The sequence below is a fragment of the Salmo salar genome, chromosome ssa10 (genome assembly GCF_905237065.1).
Source record: "Salmo salar chromosome ssa10, Ssal_v3.1, whole genome shotgun sequence".
In the NCBI taxonomy this organism is placed as follows: Eukaryota; Metazoa; Chordata; class Actinopteri; order Salmoniformes; family Salmonidae; genus Salmo; species Salmo salar.
The window spans coordinates 75,596,532-75,623,116 of NC_059451.1; the positions used below are offsets into that span (position 1 = coordinate 75,596,532).

Here is a 26,585-nt window from a genome sequence, read left to right on the forward strand (position 1 = left end):
GCAAATGTACTTTGTGTGTGTTTGTGTGAATATGAATTTGGGTTTGCAACTTTCCTAACATCTCTTATTTCTCCACTACAGTACCCAACCCACCTGGACCCCTCAACATCACAGAGAGGACAACCAGCTCCCTCTGTGTCCAATGGAAAACCCCTGGTCTAATGACTGGTGCTCCGGACATCTCCTATAACATTAGCTACCTTTCTACTGGGACTGGAGCAAGCAGCCAGTCTACCTCTAGTCTCAGACATAACCTGCTCTCTTTGTCCTCTGGAACGTTCTACACCATCACAGTGATAACCGTGGGACCACAGAATCTGGGAAGTGCCCCTGTTAATACATCTGGATATACTTGTACGTACACTTGTGAATTCTTTCTAATACTGTGCACGGTTGATGCATGGTCCTGTATGGATCAGTTGGTAGAGCATGGTGCTTGCACTACTAGGGTTGTGGGTTCGATTCCCGGAGCCACCGATACATAAAATATATGCACGCACGACTCTAAGTCGCTTTGGATGAAAGCATTTGCTAAATGGCTATTATTTATATGATATATTTTTTGAAATACATCAGGTTAAATGCGGCTACATGCCTTACCAAATTTCATATCCTAGTAAGATCATCGATTAAGGTTTATTTTTTTCTCCTAGTGCCAAACCCAGTGGTGAGCCTCACAGTGAGCCCGTTGTCCACCTCCTCAGTGAAGCTACAGTGGACTGACCCTGTGGATGTTAAGTCCTACTACTCTTACAGAGTCCAGTACAGCAATGCTACAGGCCCTGTTGGAGAGAAAACAGTCATTACAAGCTCCGCGGTAGTCCCTGGCCTAGAACCTGGGACTGGCTATACCTTCACTGTTACAACAGTAGCAGCAGCGGGAACCAACGGAATTTTAGAACAAACGTTCAGCTACACAAGTAAGCTAGTATTCTAAACTTCCTAAGGTATTTGTAGAGTAATGCAAGGGTAATCCAAGTGCACTCTAGTCATCCAGCAAACTGCAGTTACTCTTGTGTAGTTAAGAGGCGTATAACACCATCAGCTAAATAATCCTGTGTTATGGATCATATTAATACAATATCTGCCCTCTTTGCCGTTCAGAGCCCAAGGCGGTCAGTAATCTCATGGTCGAGGATCTGAACACAACCGCTATCAAGCTTTCCTGGTCCGAACAGGACGACCACAAACCCACCTACTCCTATCTGGTGACCGTCTCCAAGAGGGGCTCTATGGTTGCGAACGTATCAACCACGGTCAAGAGCTACACCTTCACCCATCTCCAGCCTGGGGACAGTTACACCTTCTCTGTGGTCACGGTCGTCCAGGGAGTTAAGTCTGACGCAGCAGAGACGACTAGCTACACAAGTACGGTTCAAAAGACCCCCCCCCCCCCCCCATCTCTTTCTCACTCACTTTCCCTTCTTTACAGAACAAAGTTGATTTAATCTAAGACGGCTGACGTATTTCACATCAAAACCAAATTAAAGACTCATTTACATAATACACATTTACCACACTTTTAAGATCTCAATATCTCTAGTCTAAAATGTGAAATGTTAAAGGTCCAATGCAGCCGTTTTTTTTTTATCTCAATATCAAATCATGTCTGGGTAACAATTAAGTACCTTATGCTGACTGTTTCAAAATGGTCAAAATGGTCAAAAATAAACAAAAATTGCTTCTAAGTAAAGAGCAAGTTCTCAAGCAAGAATTTTGTTAGGACTGTCTGGGAGTGGTCTGAGTGGGGAGGGGAAAACAGAGGTTTGGAACTGTCTTTCTAATTGATCTATTAACTAATTTACCACCTGGTGATGTCACCAGGTAGGCCAAAACTCCATCTCACCAAAACCGTCAGATTTTTCTGCCGGTATTTTCAAACAACTCTTACACAAAACGGGCATTATCAGAATTTTCACAATATCACAGTATTATTCCAACCTCAGTGTGGAAATATATACACTGCTCAAAAAAATGAAGGGAACACTAAAATAACACATCCTAGATCTGAATGAATGAAATAATCTTATTAAATACTTTTTTTCTTTACATAGTTGAATGTGCTGACAACAAAATCACATGTCCTTAAAACAAGTCAAAATGAGGCTCAGTAGTGTGTGTGGCCTCCACGTGCCTGTATGACCTCCCTACAATGGCTGGGCATGCTCCTGATGAGGTGGCGGATGGTCTCCTGAGGGATCTCCTCCCAGACCTGGACTAAAGCATCCGCCAACTCCTGGACAGTCTGTGGTGCAACGTGGCGTTGGTGGATGGAGCGAGACATGATGTCCCAGATGTGCTCAATTGGATTCAAGTCTGGGGAACGGGCGGGCCAGTCCATAGCTTCAATGCCTTCCTCTTGCAGGAACTGCTGACACACTCCAGCCACATGAGGTCTAGCATTGTCTTGCATTAGGAGGAACCCAGGGCCAACCGCACCAGCATATGGTCTCACAAGGGGTCTGAGGATCTCATCTCGGTACCTAATGTCAGTCAGGCTACCTTTGGCGAGCACATGGAGGGCTGTGCGGCCCCCCAAAGAAATGCCACCCCACACCATGACTGACCCACCGCCAAACCGGTCATGCTGGAGGATGTTGCAGGCAGCAGAACGTTCTCTACGGCGTCTCCAGACTCTGTCACGTCTGTCACATGTGCTCAGTGTGAACCTGCTTTCATCTGTGAAGAGCACAGGGCGCCAGTGGTGAATTTGCCAATCTTGGTGTTCTCTGGCAAATGCCAAACGTCCTGCACGGTGTTGGGCTGTAAGCACAACCCCACCTGTGGACGTCGGGCCCTCATACCACCCTCATGGAGTCTGTTTCTGACCGTTTGAGCAGACACATGCACATTTGTGGCCTGCTGGAGGTCATTTTGCAGGGCTTTGGCAGTGCTCCTCCTGCTCCTCCTTGCACAAAGGCGGAGGTAGCGGTCCTGCTGCTGGGTTGTTGCCCTCCTACGGCCTCCTCCACGTCTCCTGATGTACTGGCCTGTCTCCTGGTAGTGCCTCCATGCTCTGGACACTACACTGACAGACACAGCAAACCTTCTTGCCACAGCTCGCATTGATGTGCCATCCTGGATGAGCTGCACTACCTGAGCCACTTGTGTGGGTTGTAGACTCCGTCTCATGCTACCACTAGAGTGAAAGCACTGCCAGCATTCAAAAGTGACCAAAACATCAGCCAGGAAGCATAGGAACTGAGAAGTGGTCTGTGGTCACCACCTGCAGAACCACTCCTTTATTGGGGGTGTCTTGCTAATTGCCTGTAATTTCCACCTGTTGTCTATTCCATTTGCACAACAGCATGTGAAATGTATTGTCAATCAGTGTTGCTTCCTAAGTGGACAGTTTGATTTCACAGAAATGTGATTGACTTGGAGTTACATTGTGTTGTTTAAGTGTTCCCTTTATTTTTTTGAGCGTTGTATAATACACAGGAAAATCACGTTTTTGACTGCACTAGGCCTTTAATGTAATTTTTTTGTTGTATATACCATTTAGAACCTGGGGTGGTGACAAACATCGCCACAACAGGAACAACCAACACAATGAATGTGACCTGGGATGCCCCTGTGGGACAGGTGGACTCCTACACCGTCACAATCTACAACAACAACGTGATGGAAAACAGCCAAACCATCTCCAATGACTCTCTAGAATTAGTGTTCCAAAACCTGAAACCAGGGAAAGTCTATGTTGTCAGAGTGGTAACCAACAGTGGACCGCTCACTGAGGCATCACTGAATGTTACAAATGCAACGTGTAAGTCACTCAATGTTTTAATAAAGTCCAACTTTCCAGCTGTACTCCATTTGTTTAGTTGCTGTTGTAAAGATAATTACATATTTGTCTGACGAGCATGCACAATTACAGAGACATGCTCATAATCTAGAATGGATTGTTCTCTAATGTCATCACATGCCTGAGTCACTCCACCTGCAATATCCTGCATAACTAAAGTCTCCCTGGTTTGTTCCCAGATCCCAACCCTCCCGGAACCCAGATGGTGGAGGACCAGACCACTGGTTCCATCAACATCAGCTGGGCCCGGCCCCTGGACATGGACCTGGGTCAGTACCGGTTCTCTGTGTTCCACCTGGGCCAGCATAACCTGACAGAACACAACTGGATCCTCCTGGAGAACCTCCAGTCTGGAACACTCTACAACATCACTGTGGTAACCGTAGGGCCGTTGGACTACCAGAGCACAGCGGTGACAACAGCCAACTATACCAGTGAGTGACTACTGAACACACACATTTACACTGCATCTACACACGCATGCACCTGCAGCACATGGGGGTGTGTGAAACGCACTCCTCAGCCTAAAGTGTCCCCACTTGCGCCGCCGAATAGCTAGCTTTTTGGTGGCGCCAACTGGTAAGACGCTTCAGGAGGGCGGTCACGTGTGCTAGCAAGGCAGATGTCCAGGGTTAGAGACTCATGTGAGCCGAATCAGGAGGAAGTGGAACTCGTTAAGCAAGCAGCGTGATGTCTGTTACACACACTCACATGTACGCACACATAAATTATCTTTGTTGTTCGTTTGTTCCAGGGCCCCACTCTGTGAGCGGGCTGACAGAGGCAGGAATCACCCCTACCAATGTGACTCTAGTCTGGGATCAGCCGAAGAACAAAGCTGGCTTCTCCTTCAAGGTTGAAGTAACCTACCCCAACGGGTCCCTTTTCATCTCCGTCACTGTCAACAACACCAAAATAATTGTCACCGGACTACAGTCAGGTAGCAATTACACCTTTACCGTGACAACGCTCACAGAGGACGGCACCATGGCAACCCCTGTGAAAGTGTTCTATTACACAAGTATGTTCCCATGGCAATAACAATTCTCAGTTTCATTTTAAGAGTTATTTATCTTTCTAATTTGGTGTTAATAAGAGTACATATTTGGGACCAGCATATGTTGAACAGTACTCACCCTCTTTGTATTACTCAAGTCAAACCTAAGACCCTTTGTTTCCAGGACCATATCCCATTAGTGGGTTGTTGGCGCCTACAGTAAACACAACTGGTGTACGTCTGACCTGGACCAAGCCACCTCAGTACAAGAGTGGTTACACATACCGTATCCAGACCGAGGGGTGCGTGTCTACTCCCACAAACCACACAGTGACAGGAGAGGTGGCCGTCATTCCAGAACTCACACCAGGAACCAATTGCACCTTCCGTGTTTCCGTCAAGGCACAGGACGGTATAGAGGGAGGCACCGTCTCAATCTTTCAGTACACAGGTGAGACCTGCTTTCTTTTCACCTACAGTCAGGTCAAAAATAATTGGCACCCTTGATAAAGATGAGCAAAAAAGTATAAAATAAATAATAATACTGAGCTATATTGTATGCTCAAAGAAATGCGAGGGAAATTGAAATTATATTATTATTATTATATACAATTGCTTATAGAAAGTAATATTTTTATTTCTCAAAAAGATGGGTGTCAATTATTGGCAACCCTAAATTGTAACGTCTGCTTCCAACTCACACTCTCATACACATAGATCCCCTGAACGCAGCTCACTTTCCAGCCCACTTTCTAGCTCACGCTCTCAAACACATAGATCCCCTGAACGCAGCTCACTTTCCAGCCCACTTTCCAGCTCACGCTCTCAAACACATAGATCCCCTGAACGCAGCTCACTTTCCAGCCCACTTTCCAGCTCACACTCTTAAACACATAGATCACCTGAACGCAGCTTACTCTCCAGATCCCAATCACCTGAATTCTGATCACCTGTTCACACACCTGTATGTCATTATCACACACTATTTAGTTCAGTTCTTTGCACCCCATCATTATGAGGTATTGTTTGTTTTGTGACACACTTCTATTCGGAGCTCTGCTTTCCTGCAATTTACTCCTCCTGTGTATGATAGTTTTTGCCTGCCTCACTAACGATGCCTTTTGCCTATTCCCTGCTTGTACTTTAGCCTATTACATGATCTCCCGGACGATGTTACTAGCCTTTTCCCTGCCTGTACTGTTGCCTTTTTGGACCACTGTGTATGACCTTCTGCTTGACCCAGCTATCTGCCTCCTCCTGTGGTCCTTTACAATAAACACCTGCTGCGCCCTGCACTTGAAACCAGCTCTCTGTCTCCCATCGTGTTCGTTACATAAATATTCTAATAAATCAAATCAAACTAAATTAAATCTGCATGGCTTCCTGTTTCACTGGGGTATAAAAAATGTGTTAATACGCGTGTAAAATCCCTTTGTCATCCATCTCCATAGGAAAAGGCAAACGGCTCACAAATGAAAAGGACAAATGGTTGTTGACCTTCATAAATCAGACAATGGGTACAAGAAAATCGCTAAAATAAAGAATATATGTACCACTTACCACTATTAGGGCAACAATTAATTAGTTTAAAACCACTGGAACAGTGAAAAACTGTTACGAATCGCCCATGTCTGTTACCACAGAAGGGGCCCGTTTTTCAGAGCAGCCTGTCCCATTCCCAGCTAGGTTACAAGGTGCTTTTTCGCCAGTACCTATGGCTGGCCGGTAGAGTAATGGCGCTCATGGGCGGTGTCGCCCTGGATCAATCGAACAGTGGCGTCGGGGGTACAATTTGTCGTGCATCCCCACGCTTCTGCAGCATCCTCACGTCAACTGTTTCCCAGGCCTCAGCGGCCGTTTTGAGGGAGGAAATATCCTCCCATCTCCAGAAGTAGGCAGTCAGAGTGGTGCCTATGTTGAAGATCCGGGATACAGCCGGTATTTCCTGGTTCTGAAAAGGGATGGGACTTTGCGTCTCATTTTAGTTCTACGTGTCTTCAGCAAACACCTCAGATTCGACAAATTCTGAATTCCCACGAGCCGCCGGCTATTAGAGCCGATTGGCTGGTGGCAGCAGAGTCTAGGGAGCAAGCAGTGTTACACACATCCATGCTACTGTCCTGTATTCAGTCTCTAGGCTTCTTAAGATACCAGAAAAAACTGCTGTCTCACTCCATCTCAGCTCATTCCGTTTATGGGTCTTTAACTAGCTATCCCCACTTAAGGGGTTCGGGTTCCAGCTCTGATAAGCCAAATTTCGGCTGTGTCACATAGTGCATTTTCACCAGTGCCTATGCTTACTGGAGACAATGGCTTCTGGGATGGAAGTCATTCTCCTGGGGCTATTGTCAATGCGGCCCTTCCAACACTGAGTGCTAGCCAATCGCCTGGACGCATCTCGCGGCTTAAGCCGGTCGCTTCGGGCATCCCTGTCAGGCCTATTGGCCCTGGCCCAGTGGTGGGACCCTCTACTATTGTTAGGGGGCTCCCATGGGCTGAGTTGTAGCCTGCAAAAGGGGGCTGGGGCGCTGTATGAATGCAACTTGATTCGGGGGGTATGGACAGTGGTGCGGAGCGCATGTAAGAGGTGCGAGACTGGCTGCAGGGAAGTCAGGTGCAGGAGAGCAGAACTGTGTAATAACCGGAGCAGTTTAATATGAAAAAACCCAACGGCACCCAGAACAACAAAATATGGGTACAAAATAACCGTCGCGAACCAGTCAGAGTGCACAAACACTTTACAATAAACAATTGCACACACAGACATGGGGGGAACAGAGGGTTATATACACGACAAGTAATGAGGGAATGTAAACCAGGTGTGTGGGACAAGACAAAACAAATGGAAAATGAAAGGTGGATCGGCGTTGGCTAGAAGACCGGTGACGTCGACCGCCGAACGCCGCCCGAACTTCCGCCGAACTGACTTCGGTGGAAGTCATGACATTGCACTGCATATCAGTTACCTGGAGCTCCTAACGGTGTATCTGGTGCTCAGGTGTTCTCCCCTGCTTTTGTCGGGCACATGCTGTCGTATCGAGCAATACATAACCCAGGTTGAATCAACTCTGGTGCAGATCTTTTATCCAGGTGGAGCCCTCTCTCTCAGGAGTGGAGGGCACACCCAGGAGTGGAGGCTATACCTCTGGGCTTGGCCCCAGAGAGGTCCAATCTGACGGCTAGAGGTTTACCTCTGAACTTGATTGCTACTATTTAGTTCACAAGGGTGCCGTCCATGAGAGGGCTGTATGTATATAAGTGACAGGTGTTTGAGCTTTGGTGCCAAAATAAAGGAATTGTTCCTTTTCAGAGTTCTCTGGAGGGCCAGTTCCTACAGGAGCTTTTTGAGCAGGGTGCTTCATTCTCCACTTTGAAAGTGTACATGGCTGCTATTTCAGCGTGTCATGTGGGAATTGATGGTGCCAGTCCAGATGCTCATCCCCTGGCGGTGCGGTTCCTAAAAGATGTGTGCTGTTTCCGACAGGTCTCTAAACCTATTGCGCCCACTTGGGATTTAGCTTTGGTTTTGGATGCTCTGTGTTAGTCCCCCTTTGACCCACTGGAGTCTGTGGATCTGAAGACCTTCTCCTACAAGACATCCTTGCTCGTGGCTTTGGCCTTGGTTAAACACGTTGGGGTTCTCCACACATTATCCATACACCCTTCCTGTACTCATTTCACCCCTGGCAACTCAAAGGTGACGTTACATCTGAATGCGGCCTTTGCCCCGAGAGTCATGGTTATGTCCTTAGCTTTCGAGGTATTTCCCTTTCCGCCTCCTGCTTTTGCTTCGGAAGAGCAACAGAGGTTACATGCCCTCTTTCCAGTATGAGTTTTACACACGTACCTTGGGCGGACCCAGGATTTCCGGTGACCAACTTTTTGTCTGTTTTGCTAATCCAGCTCGCAGCAGGGCAGTTTCTAAACAGCATCTCTCCCACTCAATTGTGGAAGCTATCTCCCTGGCATATAGTAGCAAGGTGCAAGGGTTACCTAGCGGTGTACGCACCCACTCCACCAGGCGTCTGGCAGTGTCTTGGGTGTTATTTAAAGGGTTGACTGTAGTGGATATTTGTGCTGTGGCTAGTTGGACATCTCCACACACTTTTGTGAGGTTTTATCGCTTGGATGTCACTGCTCCTAGTGTAGTCTACAGGGTGCTTACAGCTGGGACAGGAGAGGGTCATTAGGCAGCTCGCAATGTGCGAGCTGTTGGAGGCGGTTTGGGGCGGGATTTTAGTTCTCCGTAGTTATGTTGTACTGTTTTGACGATAACTACTGTTCCCTAAAGGAGGGAAACGGTTCTCGGCTAGGTAAAGAGCGGTACTGAATTGAAGGAATGAATCCGGGCCTCAGGGTTATCACCTGTGGAAGGCGGGGCTTCCAGCAAGGCGCAGATATAATTTGGCCCTGTCAGACTTTCCATAGTTATGTTGTACCTCGTTTCCCTCTTTCAGGGAGCAGTAGTTACAGTCATAATGTTAGGTTTTTCTAGAATTTATATCCCTTTGTATCTTCCCTCATTCTCCCCTCCCCCTCTCCTTTCTAACCTCACCCCTATCTCTGTTCCTCTCTACCAGAGCCTGAGTCTGTCCAGCCATCCATCTCCAACAATGGTAGCACCAATACCATGGTGGTGAGCTGGGCGGCACCACCAGGGAATGTGGGGCAGTATGTGGTCCATCTGAACAGCACTGACCAGGTCTTTACCCCCGTATGGCTGAACTCCAACCAGCAGTCACACACCTTCATTTACCTGTCAGCTGGGAGAGAGTACACAGCCGTGGTGACCACTATCAGTGGGCCCTTCAATGAAACATCAGGACCTGTAACTACAGCAACTCGTGAGTATAAGGGAGGAGCCAGGGGGGAAAAGGCCCAGAGTTCTACTTACAGTAGCATGCCTCCTCTGTCTGTCCGAGTTCATTCATTTGTTGTAACTGTTTAGTCTAAGACGAAGAACAATGTTAATTTCGCACCAGTCCAGAGTTAGCTTTCAAGATACATTGTGAAAGGACATTCAATTCACACATGTTTTTTACAACTCAAAATAAATTGCTGTCAATTGTCTCTCTCAGAACCCAACCCGCCTGGGCCGATCGTGATCTTGGAGAAGACTACTAGTTCCATCACTGTGGAGTGGGTTGAAGCTCCTCAGATGGCCAACACCACCTTCAGTTACCTAGTGAAGTACCTGTCAACGCAGCAAGACAACAAGACGGTCACTACTACAAACACAAGTCAAACCCTGCCCAGCCTGTACTCTGGAACACCCTACAATATGTCTGTGGTTACAGTGGGAGTGCTAGGCTTCCACAGTGAGGAGGTCTGGAGCAGTTTGGTCACAACCAGTGAGTGTCAACACACACACGTACATGCACACGCTCAATCATTTCCGAACACATACACCCAAATACAACCCCGAGACGTTTGCTTTCTGTATTCATAATTATTGTTCTACTAACCTTCTCTATGCTGTCTTTAATTGAATTTCCAAGGACCAGAGAGTGTCCAGTCACTGAGTGCAGTGACAGCCGAGGTGAACCTAACATTGACCTGGTCAAAGCCTGTAGGTCACAAACCAGGCTACAGCTTCAGAGTGACCTGGACCAACTCCACAGGGTTAATCATCAGTAATAGAACCACAGCTATGGAAAACCTGCCCATCAATGGATTGGTCCCTGGTAGTCTGTATAACTTTACCGTAACAACACAGACAGACGACGGAACAGAGGGAGCTCCAGTCTCAACCTCCAGCTGCACCAGTAAGATCATAGCATGTTTTCACATGTATAAATACTGTACCACCAGTGTGGGATGCGTTAAGAATGCATATAGGGATTTATAAAGGATGTACTACCGTTACTAGCATCTACAGACACGGATCCAGATAGGGATACTATTTTATATGTCATTTTTTAACTGAGTTTTGATCTCTTGTAAATAGTATTTTTTTAACCGAGTTTTGTAATTCAGCCATGGTTTGCACATTTTCTAGTAATAAAACTGAAATCTGAAAACCTCTTTCTCTCCATCACTGTGCCATAGATGCCAGCCCTGTGTCCAACTTGAAGTGTGCCTCTCCTAATGACCCCAACGCCAAGCTGAATCTGTCCTGGACCAAACCCAAAGGACTGCACCAGGGCTTTCAGATCACTGCTAAGGAAACCATCCAACTCCCTCAGGGCCAGGTGCGGCTACACAATGTATTTCGCAATTGTTACACAATGCATTTCTCAAACAGTACAGTAAATATTGTTCACAGAAACAAAACAATTATTGATTGACTGATTAATTGATTGGTTTAGGTACACAATAAGACAATTGGTGACTGTAACCCAGCCTGTGGTTACACAGTCCCTGACCTGAAGCACTATACAGACTACACCCTGACCGTGACCACTCTGGGCTGTGGGAAAACCAGCACCGTCCAAAGCCTCACCTGCAAGACTGGCATTACTGGTATGTGGCAGAAACATAGTTCAATTGCAATGTAGGCGCAAATTTGATGGAATATGATAGAACAACTTAATTACCCTCACAATTTGAAAATGTGTTGTACATGGATTTTCTTTACCTATACAATATGTGTTGCCCATGTACAGATGTAGGATCTTAAATTTGAGCCAGTTTTCTACGGCAGGAAAATAATCCTGCAGCAACAGGAAATGTGAATTGTGTCGATTATAATTAATGGACATTTTTGTAGGTATGCATATATTTATTGTAAGGGAAAATCAAATTTTAAAGTGGAAATTAAATACTTCAGAAGCCTTTTAAAAACCTAAAATACCCCCCCCCCTTTTTGCCCTCAGAACAGCCTAAATTTGTCAGGGGATGGACTCTACAAGGTATCCAAAGTGTTCCACAGGGATGCTGGCCCATGTTGACTCTAATGCTTCCCACAGTTGTGTCAAGTTGGCTGGATGTCCATTGACCATTCTTGACACACTGTTGTGTGTGAAAAACCCAGCAGCATTGCAGTTCTTGACACAAACTGCTGCACATGGCACCTACTACCATACTCCGCTCAAAGGCACTTCAATCTTTTGTCTTGCCTATTCATCCTCTGAGTGGAACACATACACAATCCATGTCTCGTTTGTCTCAAGACTTAGAAATCCTTATTTAACCTGTCTCCTCTGCTTCATCTACACTGATTAAAGTGGATTTAACAAGTGACATCAATAAGGGGTCATAGCTTTTCCCTGGATTCACCTGTTCAGTCTTTGTCATGGAAAGAGCATGTTTTGTATACTCAGTGAATACTTCAAGTTTAAAATGTTCTGCATTGCAGGAAGGTTCTCCTGCAAGAGGGTGATCAAATTAACATCCTATATCTGTATTGAAGTAATATGTAAGCTCGTAAACACAATCCTTTCAGGATGTAAGTAGAAATACTGTAAGAATTTATGTCCCATTTCTTTCTCCTCTCTTCCATTTCTCCAGTCCCTCCTATCCCAGCTGACGTTGAGTCCCTAGTCAGTGTGACAGCGAAGGATCACAACTCCTTCTCTGTACAGCTCACCCCCAGCCTCCTGGACAGCACCAATGGACCAATCAAACACTACGGCGTGTTGGTGACCTCAGACATCAACAGTGGGTCCCCTTCATTCTCGTATTGGTTAAGATTGGTTTATGATTGATTTGTAGATTGGCCAGTTTTGGTTTTGGGTATAAAAAAGACATGCAAGTTGGATTAATTTAACTGAGAGAATTCTGATTCAACATATTCAAGATGATTTATCTCAAAATATTTTGTGTCTTTGTCCAAACAATTTGACTATATTTTCTTAATCGGTGATCTTCACCGTACTCGTGTGTGCGGTGTTTTACTTACAGATGTAGATCAGTCTAACTCATCGCAGTACTTAGTGAAGACTTATCAGGACTGGGAAGCAGGCTCTACTACTGCATACCTGGCTACGGTCAAAGACAACACTAACAACAGCCGGAGGAGGAAACGTGCAGGAAACATTGACATTTACATAGGGGACAAAACCTCATGGAATGGCTATACCAATGGCCAACTGAAGGCCAAACGAGAGTACAGGTATGAACACAACACAGGCAGTATGTGTGATGAGTGGAAGGGATGGAACTACAATTCAGCTTGCATTAATCAACTACTGATGTAAACTATGAACTAAAATGTCAAATGTTTTACATTTTTCTTTTGTCTTCACAGTTATGCCATTGTTTTATTCACTGAAATGGTGGTAGAGCAGAATGGGCTTCTGAACGTCGGTTCGTCACTCATCACGATAACTCTGTTTAACTCAAATTCATTCTACCTCCCTCAGGACCCAGGTAGCTATTGCACTTTTACATGGTGTTAACTGTTTAAACCACAGCTATGAGCTGTTATGAGTACTTATAGCAAGTCTTACAATGATAAAAGGCACGATGGATGTCTTCCTAATATATTGCGTTCATAAGGCGTTCTCTCCGGTCATTCTTATGTAGTGGTCACCAGTGTGGCTGTCGGGGTAACACTTGGAGTTTTTGTCATCCTCTTCATCATTACTGCCGGCTTCATCATCTACTGGAGGAGGTGAGAGATCGTCATCGTAATATATGCCATTTAGCAGACTCTTTTATTCAAAGCGACTTACTATCATGTACACATACATTTTACTTATGGGTGGCCTCGGGAATCGAACCCACAATCGTGGCGGTGCAAGCACTATGCTCTACCAACTGAGCCATACAGGACCATCATAATCATCATCGTGTTCATCATCACTCGATAATTTAGTCTGAAATGTTTTTGGATGGTCATATGATTTTTGTATGCCTTTGTTTTTACAGACAAAACAAGGACTCTTCAGACATCCAGATTCACTCTATGAGGTTATTATGATGATCCTTCACTTGTTTCTGATCCATCTCAGTTTGAAATTGAATGCATTTTTTTCAGGGCTAAAGTGTGGGTATCAACTCTTATGGTAACCTATTAGGAGACTTCAAATCAATATTTGTCACATGCTGCCGAATACAACAAGTGTAGACCTTATCGTGAAATGCTTACTTACAAGCCCTTAACCAACAGTGCAGTTCAAGAAGAGTGAAGAAAATATTTACCAAATAATAAAATGTAACACAATAACATAACAATAACGAGGCTATATACAGGGGGTACCGGTACCGAGTCAGTGTGCGGGGGTACAGGTTAGAGGTCATTTGTACATGTAGGTAGGGGTGAAGTGACTATGCATAGATAATAGCAGCGAGTCGCAGCAGTGCACAAAACAAATAGGGGGGGGGGGGATCAATGTAATAGTCCGGTGGCCATTTGATTAACTGTTCTGCAGTCTAATGGCTTGGGGATAGAAGCTGTTAAGGAGCCTTTTGGTCGTAGACTTGGCGCTCCAGTACTGCTTGCCGTGCGGTAGCAGAGAAAACAGTCTATAACTTGGGTGACTGGAGTCTCTGACAATGTTATGGGCTTTCCTCTGACACCACCTATTATATAGGTCCTGGATTGCAGGAAGCTTGGCCCCAGTGATGTACTGGCCCGTACGCACTATCCTCTGTAGCGCCTTATGTGAGATGCCGAGCAGTTGCCATACCAGGAGGTGATGCAACCGGTCAGGATGCTCTCGATGGTGCAGCTGTAGAACCTTTTGAGGATCTGGGGACCCATGCCAAGTCTTTTCAATCTCCTGAGCGGGAAAAGGTTTTGTTGTGCCCTCTTCACGACTGTCTTGGTGTGTTTGATAGATCATTGGTGATGTGGACACCAAGGAACTTGAAACTCTCGACCTGCTCCACTACATCCCTGTTGATGTTATTGGGGGCATGTTCAGCCCGCCTTTTCCTGTAGTCCACGATCAGCTCCTTTGTCTTACTCACATTGAGGGAGAGGTTGTTGTCCCTATAGGCTGTCTCATTGTCGGTGATCAGGCCTACCACTGTAGTGTTGTCAGCAAACTTAAGGATGGTGTTGGAGTCATGTTTGGTCACGCAGTCATGGGAGAACAGGGAGTACAGGACAGGTACACACCCTTGAGGGAACCCAGTGTTGAGGATCAGCGTGGCAGATGTGTTGTTGCATGCCCTTACCACCTGGGGGCGGCCCGTCAGGAAGTCCAGGATCCAGTTGCAGAGGGATGTGTTTAGTCCCAGGGTCCTTAGCTTAGTGATGAGCTTCGTGGGCACTATGATGTTGAATGCTGAGCTGTAGTCAATGAACAGCATTCTCACATAGGTGTTCCTTTTGTCCAGGTGGGAAAGGGCAGTGTGGAGTGCGATTGAGATTGAGCATCTGTGGATATGTTGGGGCAGTATGTGAATTGGAGTGGGTCTAGGGTATCCGGGAGGATGCTATAGATGTGAGCCATGGCCAGCCTTTCAAAGCACTTCATGGCTACCGACGTGAGTGATACGGCGCTGTAATCATTTAGGCAGGTTACCTTCCCTTCCTTGGGATCAGAGACTATGGTGATTTGCTTGAAACATGTAGTTATTACAGACTCAGTCAGGGAGAGGTTGAAAATGTCGGTGAAGACACAGGCCAGTTGATCCGCGCATGCTTTGATTACACGTCCTGGTAATCCATCTGGCCCCGCGCCTTTGTGAATGTTGACCTGTTTAAAGGTCTTGCTCTCATCGGCTACCGAGAGCGTTATCAAACACTGTCATCCAGAACAGCTGGTGCTCTCGTGCATGCTTCAGTGTTGCTTGCCTTGAAGCGAGCATAAAAGGCATTTAGCTCATCTGGTAGGCTCGCGTCACTGGGCAGCCCACGTCTGGGTATCCCTTTGTAGTCTGTAATATGTTTTCAAGCCCTGCCACATCCGACGAGCGTCAGAGCCGGTGTAGTAGGATTAAATTTTAATCCTGTATTGATGCTTTGCTTGTTTGATGGTTCGTCTGAGGGCATAGCGGTATTTCTTATAAACATCCAGATTAGTGTCCCTCTCCTTGAAAGCGGCAGCTCTAGCCTTTAGCTCGATGCGGATGTTGCCTGTAATCCATGGCTTCTGGTTGGAATATGTACGTACGGTCACTATTGGGACGACGTCGTCAATGCACTTATTGATGAAGCCGATGACTGAGGTGGTATACTCCTCAATGCCATTGGATGAATCCCGGAACATGTTCCAGTCTGTGCTAGCAAAACAGTCCTGTAGCGTAGTATCTGCATCATCTGACCACTTCCGTATTGAGCGAGTCACTGGTACTTCCTGCTTAGGTTTTGCTTGTAAGCAGGAATCAGGAGGATAGAATTATGGTCAGATTTGCCAAATGAAGGGCGGGGGAGAGCTTTGTATGCATCTCTGTGTGTGGAGTAAAGGAGGTATAGAGTTTTTCTTTCCTCTGGTTGCCATGTGACATGCTGGTAAAAATATGATAAAACTGATTTAAGTTTGCCTGCATTAATGTCCCCGGCCACTAGGAGCACCGCTTCTGGGTGAGCATTTTCTTGTTTGCTTATGACCTTATAGAGTTGGTTGAGTGTGGTCTTAGTGCCAGCATCGGTCTGTGGTGGTAAATAGACGGCTACAAATAATATAGATGAGAACTCTCTTGGTAGATAGTGTGGTCTACAGTTTATCATAAGGTACTCTACCTCAGGCGAATAATAACTCGAGACTTCTATAATATTAGTTATTGCGCACCAGCTGTTAAAACAAAAAGACACACACCCCCACCCCTCGTCTTACCAGACATAGCTTCTCTGTTCTGCCGATGCATGGAAAATCTCTCCAGTTCTATATTATCCATGTCGTTGTTCAGCCACGACTCGTTGAAACATAAGATATTACAGTTCTTAATGTCCTGTTGGTAATATAATCATAATCGTTATTTTCCCATTATTGCATGTTAGCAAGTAGAATTGATGGCAGTGGGAGTTTACTCGCTCGCCTATGGATTCTCAAAAGGCAGCCCGTCTGCAGCTTCTTTTCCTCCGTCTTTTCTTCGCGCAAATGACGGGAATCTGGGCCTGTTCTCTGGAGAGCATTATATCTTTCTCGAAAAAGCTTCTTCCAGTTCGTGGTGAGTAATCCCATTTCTGATGTCCAGAAGTTATTTTCGGTCATAGGAGATGGTAGCAGAAACATTATCTACAAATAAGTGAAAAAACAAGTTACAAACCCCCAAAAAACGAACAAAATAGCACAATTGGTTACGGGCATGTAAAATGTCAGCCATCTTCTTCGGCGCCATCTTAACAACTTGAATGATGCAACAGGTAGAGTTACACACCGTTTCTTGGTGTCACTCATGTTTGTGTTAATGCTTGTCTCCTGTGTCTCTATTAGCAGAACCGTTGTTGTGAGGGTGGAGGACTATGAGGCTTATTACAAGAAGCAGAGAGCAGACTCCAACTGTGGTTTCGCTGAGGAGTTTGAGGTAAAATATAAATCTATTTATTCGTTCATGCACATATTTTGGATGTTCCATCGGGCATCAGTTGATGTTCTGTATTCTGTAAATGTGCCTGTGTTTCTTTGTAAGCAACTCGTTCCTGGTTGCCTAATGTCTCCCTCTCCCTCTAGGACCTGAAGCTAGTGGGAACAGCCCAAGCAAAAACCAGCGCTTTGGCCATGGAGAACAAGTCCAAGAACCGCTACAACAATGTGCTTCCCTGTGAGTCAACCATGACCCCTGACCCCTGTCTCCATGACAACGACCCCTGTCCCCCTGCCACTGCTTACCATAGCTACCATAGCTTATCATATCTAATCCTCCATCATCATTTCCATACAGACTAACTCCTTTGTTTATTCAATAGCTTAGCTGTTTATTCAAACAAGCATTTACACTAGAGTGGTTGGGAGCATGATGCTTTGTCTCTGGGCAGAGTGACAGGAATTCTCTTTCAGTTCTATCAATCCTCATTGCTCCTCTTTCCCACATCCCAGATGATTCCTCTAGAGTGAAACTGTCCATCCATGGAAGTCCATTTGACGACTACATCAATTCTAACTACATCCCGGTGCGTACTGACCCATCATCATCATCGCTATCATAATCAGCTTTCTCTGACCCTCTCTGATTCAGCTCTGCTCTAGGCTTATTTCACAAAGGAGGATCGATATAGCTAGATACAGTGGCTTGCAAAAGTATTCACCCCCTTGGCATTTTTCCTATTTTGTTGCCTTACAACCTGGAATTGAAATTTATTTTTGGGGGGGTTTGTATCATTTGATTTACACAACATTCCTATCACTTTTAAGATGCAAAATATGTTTTATTGTGAAACAAACAAGAAATAACACAACAAAAACAGAAAATTTGAGCGTGCATAAGTATTCAACCCGCCCAAAGTCAATACTTTGTCGAGTCACCTTTTGCAGCAATTACAGCTGAGAGTCTCTTGGGGTATGTCTCTATAAGCTTGGCACATCTAGCACTGGGATTTTTGCCTATTTTTAAAGGAAAAACTGCTTCAGCTCCTTCAAGTTGGATGGGTTCCGCTGGTGTACAGCAATCTTTAAGTCATACCACAGATTCTCAATTGGATTGAGGTCTGGGCTTTGACTAGACCATTCCAAGACATTGAAATGTTTCCCCTTAAACCACTCGAGTGTTGCTTTAGCAGTATGCTTTGGGTCATTGTTCTGCTGGAAGGTGAAACTCCGTCCCAGTCTCAAATCTCTGGAAGAGTGAAACAGGTTTCCCTCAAGAATTTCCCTGTATTTAGCGCCATCCATCATTCCTTCAATTCTGACCAGTTTCCCAGTCCCTGCCATTGAAAAACATCACCAGATCCTGATGCTGCCACCACCATGCTTCACTGTGGGGATGGTGTTCTCGGGGTGATGAGAGGTGTTGGATTTGCACCAGACATAGCGTTTTCCTTGATGGCCAAAAAGCTACATTTGAGTCTCATCTGACCAGAATACCTTCTTCCATATGTTTGGGGAGTCTCCCACATGCCTTTTGGCAAACACCAAACGTGTTTGCTTATTTTTTTTCTTTAAGCAATGACTTTTTTGTGGCCACTCTTCCATAAAGCCCAACTCTGTGGAGTGTACAGCTTAAAGTGGTCCTATGGACAGATACTCCAATCTCCGCTGTGGAGCTTTGCAGCTCCTTCAGGTTTATCTTTGGTCTCTTTGTTGCCTCCCTGATTAATGCCCTCCTTGCCTGGTCCGAGAGTTTTGGTGGGCGGCCCTCTCTTGGCAGGTTTGTTGTGGTGCCATATTCTTTCCATTTTTTAATAATGGATTTAATGGTGCTCCGTGGGACGTTCAAAGTTTCTGATATTTTTTTATAACCCAACCCTGATCTGTACTTCTCCATAACTTTGTCCCTGACCTGTTTGGAGAGCTCCTTTTGTCTTCATGGTGCCGCTTGCTTGGTGGTGTCCCTTGCTTAGTATTGTTGCAGACTCTGGTGCCATTCGGAACTGGTGTATATATACTGAGATCATGTGACACTTAGATTGCACACAGATGGACTTTATTTAACTAATTAAGTGACTTCTGAATGTAATTGGTTGCATCAGATCTTATTTAGGGGCTTCATAGCAAAGGGGTGAATACATATGCACGCACCACTTTTCCTTTTTTTCCCCTTTTTTTTTAAACAAGTAATTTTTTTCATTTCACTTCACCAATTTGGCCTATTTTTTGTATGTCCATTACATGAAATCCAAATAAAAATCAATTTAAATTACAGGTTGTAATGCAACAAAATAGGAAAAACACCAAGGGGGATGAATACTTTTGCAAGACACTGTAACTAAAATTAACACTCAGATATAAGTCTTTATTTTCAGGTTATAGAAGTATGTTATAGAAGTATTTCATCTCTTATATCACATCCGTTTCACATTACCAGGATATACAGATTTTCAATTAAAATATTTACGAAAGTTCGATAGTGCTTGTTGTAGATGCTTACGTTCTGGGTCAATATGTCCCCACTGCCAGGGTTACAACTCCAGGAAGGAGTTTATTGCGGCCCAGGGTCCTTTGCCCGGCACTGTCAACGAGTTCTGGAGGATGATCTGGGAGAAGAACGTCCAGACTCTGGTCATGCTGACACGCTGTAACGAACAGGGACGAGTGAGTACACACACACACACACGTACGCGTGCACACGCACACATTTAGTGTGTTGGAAAGGGGATGTAACCAGCCAAGCTGCGTCTGTATGCAGAATATATAGTCATCTACTCCAATGCTCCTTCTCTGGTTCAGGTTGTTGAAGCGCTCCAGACTGCCTTTTAGTCACTGCAGACCTCTCTATATGGTGTTAAGCTAGTCTTGAATGCACCAAAAATGAAATTCAGGAATTCCACCATAGCCGGATCTCAGCCAGAGAAGGTTAGCCCTTTTCACGTCTGGGGGCACATCCATTTAAAAGGTGTCACCCTATAAATACTTTGGTATATAGTTAGACCAGAAGCTGTCTACAAAGTTCACAAGGATAATCTTGTGAGGAAGCTCACAATTCTCACAAGGCTTGTTTTCCATTTGAGGTTTGTTCAAGCCATGTTTCTTTCAGTAATTGATTATGCTGTACATGTATGCAGCCTCCTTGTTGCTACAAAGACTGGACTCAGTCTATTGTGCATCTTTGCGCTTTGTCACAAATGCCAAGTCGCTCACCCACCATTGCACCTTGTGTCAAATGGTGGGCTGGACCTTGCTTTACATGTGCAGATAACTACATTGGTACTGTATGTGTTCATATACAACCTATGGTTCATTTGATGAACTTAGCCTTAAGATGCTTTTGGCAAATCGGGCTCAGATCGGCTTGATGATGTGTTGCTGTGTTGATTGTACTGTACGTTTTATACTTTGTAATGTTGTACTGACTGCTGCTGCCTTCTCGGACAGGTATGGTGTCTCAATGGGAATTTCCTGGTTAAATAAAAACAAATCTAACACACACACAAACACACGACAGCACACTACCAGATTCAGGGCCGGATCGGTCTCGACGCCAGTCGTCAAGCCCAAGCAAGGACGGCGACCAAAAATCTACACAGAAATTGCAAAAGGCATGCCCAAACAAGGGTATTTACACAAACAAACACTGGCAGGACACCAGGCCGAAAGGCTAACCTGTCCACCTCTCTCACACTAAGTGCCAAACCCACACACCTGTGCAATCATCAGTTATCAAGGGCTGCTTTCAGTACGAAAACAAAATGTGTGGAACGTTTAATTTTAATGGAAACTGTACTGAACAACTAGATGAAAAACGGAGAGCATTGTCTTCTTCTTCCAAATTGGGTTGCCTATGGTTAGTAAATGGCTTTATGATATATCACTATCATCTAGTGGCCACAATAAATGAATGACACACACAATTTGGTTTAGGACTCGCAGGAAGAGGTAAATCACCAATATTAGTGTTGCGCTTTTTTCAAACACAAAAGAAGAAGAAAATGTACTACTTTAAAATGGGGATAGCCTCAATGGCACTGCCCATGCTGTCACAGACGCCTTAATGGCACAGATACAAAGATGAGTCCTCTATCTAACTCTATGGAAAGAAGTCCTGACCCACATGTCCTCACACTATGCTACCCCAATTCATAACAGCACACCTGTCTCTCACCCACCCACCTCTCTCTGCTAAGGTCAAATGTGAGGAATACTATCCATCTGAGACCAAGCACTTTGAGAATATCACCGTGACAACCACCTCTGAGATCCCCCTAGAAGACTGGACCATCAGGGACTTTGACGTAAAAAATGTAAGTTATTTTGATAACAGAGGAGGCTGGTGCGAAGAGCTATAGGAGGACAGGCTCCTTGTTATGGCTGGAATGGAATAAATGGAACGGTATCAAACACATCAAACATATGGAAACCACATGTTCAACTCTGTTCCATTCATTCCCGAGTGGCGCAGCAGTCTAAGGCACTGCATCTCAGTGCTAGAGGTGTCATTACAGTCCCTGGTTCGATTTCCAGGCTGTATCACATCCAGCCGTAATTGCGAGTACCATAGGGCGACGCACAATTGGCCTAGCGTCGTCCAGGTCTGGCCGGTGTAGATCGTCATTGTAAATAAGAATTTGTTCTTAACTGACTTGCCTAGTTAAATTTTAAAATTTAAAAAAAAAATGTTTTAAATGTATTTGAGCAGATATTTTCTGATTCAACTACGACTCTGTTAATCAGATCCTTGAAGGGGTCATTCATTACATGTCATGCATTCCTTAGTGCTTATCGGTACGTGTCCCTGTGTTTGTGATTGGCTGACAGGTGAAGACGGTTGAGACACGCTCAGTACGTCACTTCCACTTCACAGCCTGGCCAGACCACGGCGTCCCCGAGACCACCGAGCTGCTCATCAACTTCAGACACCTGGTCCGAGAACACATGGACCAGTACTCACGCCACTCCCCCACTGTCGTCCACTGCAGGTACACACACACACACACACACACACACACACACACACACACACACACACACACACACACACACACACACACACACACACACACACACACACACACACACACACACACATTGTTTATCTCAGTTAACTTCAAGAAGCGTTATTGGTTTAAGTCAATTAACATTAGTTCTCTCTCTCCTCTCTCTCTCTCACTCTCTCTCTCCTCTCTCTCGCTCTCTCTCTCTCTTCTCTCTCTCCCCCTTGCTCGCTCTCTCTCCTCTGTCTCTCTCTCCACTCAGTGCGGGTGTGGGTCGTACAGGCACCTTCATAGCCATCGACCGGCTGATCTTCCAGATAGAGAGGGAGAGTATGGTGGACGTGTACGGCACCATCCACGACCTGCGCATGCACCGGCCCCTCATGGTTCAGACAGAGGTCAGTCACTGCCCACACTGGTCTACCTTTCAGCATGTTTCTGGGTTTATTACAGGCCTACTGTACAATACGTCACTGTGGTTAAGTTATGCTACGGGTGCTTATGTGGTCACTAGGTGAAAATGTTTTGACATCTGAACGGTCAGTTTGCTTCATCCTAATAGTAGAACATTGTGTTATTGTCTTACAGGAGCAGTATGTGTTCCTAAACCAGTGTGCCATGGACATCATCCGATCCAGAACTGGAACCAACGTGGATTTAATCTACCAGAACACGGCTGCGCTCACCATCTACGAGAACGTAGAACCCAGGAAAGATACATCTAAGAATGGCTACCACAATGCGTAGTCCTCTGGTCCACTCATTCCTCTCTATTCCTCCCCAGTCTTCCTCCACTCCCCCTCCTCCAGTATCAGCCAGACAGGCCTGTAGAGACAAGCTTAGAAAAGGGAAAGTCTTTTTCATAGACTCTCACTGTATTTATTTATCTAGTTTGTGTAGTATTTATTTGGTAGACATGTTGTGGAAGTAGGGAAAAATAACAAGGGAGGTAACTGTTCAGAAGAACAGACGCACAATTGTCATCCAAAGACCAACAATGGAATGTACATACAATTATATTTTAGAGATGTAATTCTTATATTTCCATATTTTTATATTGCTGATACTTTGAATGTCTGCTTGCTCTCTTATTGTGATTGTTGTAGTATTGCCAATATGTTAAGAATACTTGCTCAGGTAATATATGTGAAAGGATGTGTGGTTATACTGTGTAAGATGTAAATGAATACAAAGATATATATGCACTGTATATTAATATACAATTAAATGCAGATCTCGTGTATTGTTAAATGTGCCCAATGTTGTGTTTGCCATATATCTCCATCTTTAGGTAGGGATTAGCACCCAAGATAACAATTATCCAACAATTAAAAAAAAATAATAATCATAAACTCTCCTCTCCTGTGCCTTGATGTGCCCTCCCAAGAGTTTCCACTAGGTGGTGCAATTATATTGTTCTTTATGTACAATGACAGGACAAGCAAAATACACTGTTTTAGAGGAGGATAAGAGAACTACTTCTGGCAATAGGCCTATACAAATATTATTTAGTATTAGATATTTAAAGCCAAATGTTACACTTTCACTCCAGAGAATTTGGATAGCTCAACAACGTTCAAAACGAGGAGTTTCGTGAGAACCTTTGGGTTTTCATGCGCTGTTCTACGTAAAGCACTGGATGCGTTTACGTTTTTCTTACACTGTAGCTTTTTAAATTCTCCTATAGCTGTTTAATGTTGGTGTACATATTCTTGAGGTGATCGTGAGAAATGATTGAGAAACTGCTGTGTGAGCCTGTGGCCCTCCTGACTGTTGCAACCCACTTTGTGCAATACGAAATCACCATTCGATACGAAATCACCCCTCACAAAACTTCAGTCTGTAAACTCAGCTCATCTCTCACCCTCAAAGACTCATAGGCTACGCATTATGAAATGTTTCCCTACTGCTTGTTGTTGACCTACTGTATGTTCTATAGAAAGGGGCTCATGTAATGCTTTGCGTAATGTCTATCGGTGATATTTCTATCATAGGAGCAGGAAAAGGTTTGCAGTCATTGGGATGGCAGTTTTCCATGAGGCAATTTGCCCTTTTTGGAAATATGTGGTTATATATACATGAATTCATGGGCCCTGTCCAGAAACAACCTCTTACTCCCTAGATCAGAAAGAATTGGATTGGTAAAAGCAACATGGTAGTGGCTCTACCTAGCTTTTCCGATTGTGATATGCTTGGTGGATTATTTTTGCCAAAACTACACAAATATCTATAAATGGCTTGGGAATAAGGGATGTTTCTGGACATAGGTCATAGATTTACAGATCAGCTGTGATTGAATTTAAAGCCACTCTCCTGATATTGTTGTACTGTCTTTGTATCATAATGTACATTGCTGACTCCGCAGATAGTCTTCCTCAGAGTTTTATGAAGTTTTATGGAGTGGTGTAGGAATTGTGTTACAATGCTGTGTGATACACTATGATACACTATGTGATGCTTGCTGGTACAATGCAGAGGAGGAAAAGGTAAAGATGTTCTATTTGTATCCTTCCGTCTGTCGATCCTGGGATTAAAAATGTTGCACTCTTTTCTCTCTACAAGTGTCAACTTCTCTGTTTCACTATTTGCCCACCATGTCCATAGCGTTGACTGAGACAACAGCCCAAGCTTTTGTTCAATTAGGCCACACTAACTGGGGTAAAAAACCTCAATAAAAAATCGAAACAAGCAACAAATTGTAACATTTGGTAAACACGGTAGTTATTCTGTGTTGAATTCTTTGAGGTAAGCACTAGAAAGTATCATTTGCAAATTCCTCATGAACATCAGCTAAAACGGGACAAGGGTAGGACTGTTTATTGTTAACCCTTTCACAAAGGGTCATTGTTACTTTGTTCAGAGAGAAACAGCATTTTTCAAGTTATTTTGATGGAGCCATGTCCCTAGACAAACCGCAGTGCTCTATGGGCCTCTAGGCCATGTTGCTGAGTCAGGGGTTAGTACAATGTGGCCACAGGTATAAAAAGAAAGGTTTTAAACAGGTAGGATATCAGTTCCACATCCAGAGCAGCAGCAGCAGCACAGAGAGACAAAATGACCTCCACCGGCATGAACATGCACAGCAAAGTATATTTTAGTGCATATATATACATTTTCCTAGATAGCTAGACTAAGGGCTCTCTTATACTCTAGTGTCAGAGCACAAGACAACCTTAATTGCAGAAACCTGATTACTAGTGGGATTGGATAGGGCCCAGAATGTAGCAATGTGTTTTTGTAAGTTTGAATGGTTCATAAAAAGGATTCCTGCTTATTTTCAGATCACCTTCTACGAGGACAGGAACTTCCAGGGTCGTTCCTATGAGTGCATGAGCGACTGCCCTGACATGTCCTCCTACCTGAGCCGCTGCCAGTCCTGCAGGGTTGAGAGTGGCTGCTTCATGGTCTACGACCGCCCCAACTACATGGGAAACCAGTGGTTCATGAGGAGGGGAGAGTACTCTGACTACCAGCGCATGATGGGAATGAACGACATCAGGTCCTGTCGCATGATCCCCATGGTAAACCCAATGACATTTCGTTTGTAGCATTTTATGGCGCTGATTTCTGAGAAACATACACCTGTGTCCATTCCTCAATATGTCTACCATCTATGATGCTACATTACACATTTTTTAGGAAGTTCCTGAACTGTGCAGATTTCTCAGTAAAACATGTTGTTCATCATGTTACAGCACAGAGGATCTTACAGGATGAGGATCTACGAGAGGGAGAACTTCGGAGGTCAGATGCACGAGATGATGGACGACTGTGACGACATCATGGGTCGTTACCGCATGAACAACTGCATGTCCTGCAACGTGATGGACGGCCACTGGCTCATGTACGAGCAGCCCCAGTACAGAGGCAGGATGATGTACATGAGGCCTGGAGAGTACAGAAACTTCAATCAGATGAGCATGGGCTCTATGGGCATGAGATTCATGAGCATGAGGCGTATCAATGAGTCCTGTTACTAGATATTGCTTTACTAATGTAAACAAGAGAAGCAATTGAATAAAATGTATCTATTTTACCCTTTACCCAAACACCTTGACAGGCCATACTGAAAACATGCAAATATTTCATATACCTACCAATTCTTAATGACCGAAGAAATACATAATAATACAAAAATCCAAATGTGGCTTAATTTACTGTTCCTAGAGTCTGATTGCCAGTGTCTTTTCACAAAAAAATAAATATATACATATTACAATAATTATTCCAGTGTCTGTGAAACAATAACTTAAGGTTACTTTCGTTACCCCGGTTCTCTGATAAGTGAGTGAGATGTATCACATATGGGGATTCGCCGAAGGCGGATCACTATGAAGAACTAATCACAGGAGGCAGACAGGTCAAGTGGCGAATGAGATGAGCCCTCCCTCCTTATAAGGTGCCACTCACCCGCCCTCTGGTCA

The 26,585-nt window shown here is 44.7% G+C and overlaps 2 protein-coding genes across 3 annotated transcripts in view; both read left to right on the forward strand.

Moving 5' to 3' along the window:
- Window positions 1-24,710, forward strand: part of LOC106561044 (receptor-type tyrosine-protein phosphatase eta) — a 76,041-nt gene extending 51,331 nt beyond the window's left edge. The window contains exons 10-34 of one of the 2 annotated variants that reach the window (XM_014124613.2): window positions 82-354; window positions 654-920; window positions 1,105-1,368; window positions 3,506-3,766; window positions 3,985-4,239; window positions 4,560-4,826; window positions 4,987-5,253; window positions 9,383-9,646; window positions 9,881-10,153; window positions 10,301-10,567; window positions 10,851-10,993; window positions 11,111-11,264; window positions 12,252-12,401; window positions 12,645-12,855; window positions 12,991-13,112; window positions 13,269-13,356; window positions 13,614-13,655; window positions 17,072-17,162; window positions 17,309-17,399; window positions 17,675-17,748; window positions 19,691-19,825; window positions 21,355-21,471; window positions 21,986-22,146; window positions 22,424-22,559; window positions 22,750-24,710. In XM_014124613.2, coding sequence (XP_013980088.2) covers window positions 82-354; window positions 654-920; window positions 1,105-1,368; window positions 3,506-3,766; window positions 3,985-4,239; window positions 4,560-4,826; window positions 4,987-5,253; window positions 9,383-9,646; window positions 9,881-10,153; window positions 10,301-10,567; window positions 10,851-10,993; window positions 11,111-11,264; window positions 12,252-12,401; window positions 12,645-12,855; window positions 12,991-13,112; window positions 13,269-13,356; window positions 13,614-13,655; window positions 17,072-17,162; window positions 17,309-17,399; window positions 17,675-17,748; window positions 19,691-19,825; window positions 21,355-21,471; window positions 21,986-22,146; window positions 22,424-22,559; window positions 22,750-22,908 — 4,532 coding nt within the window. In that variant the 3' untranslated portion in view covers window positions 22,909-24,710. The remainder of the gene's footprint in view (window positions 1-81; window positions 355-653; window positions 921-1,104; window positions 1,369-3,505; window positions 3,767-3,984; window positions 4,240-4,559; window positions 4,827-4,986; window positions 5,254-9,382; window positions 9,647-9,880; window positions 10,154-10,300; window positions 10,568-10,850; window positions 10,994-11,110; window positions 11,265-12,251; window positions 12,402-12,644; window positions 12,856-12,990; window positions 13,113-13,268; window positions 13,357-13,613; window positions 13,656-17,071; window positions 17,163-17,308; window positions 17,400-17,674; window positions 17,749-19,690; window positions 19,826-21,354; window positions 21,472-21,985; window positions 22,147-22,423; window positions 22,560-22,749) is intronic. The other variant, XM_045688101.1, reaches the window with a different exon arrangement.
- Window positions 24,711-25,067: 357 nt separating this feature from the next.
- On the forward strand, window positions 25,068-26,386 carry LOC106561042 (gamma-crystallin M2-like). The gene is made up of 3 exons (XM_014124612.2): window positions 25,068-25,248; window positions 25,443-25,682; window positions 25,857-26,386. The coding sequence occupies exons 1-3, from the start codon at window positions 25,216-25,218 to the stop codon at window positions 26,139-26,141; spliced, it is 558 nt and encodes a 185-aa protein (XP_013980087.2). The 5' UTR covers window positions 25,068-25,215; the 3' UTR covers window positions 26,142-26,386.
- The last annotated feature ends 199 nt before the right edge of the window (window positions 26,387-26,585 follow it).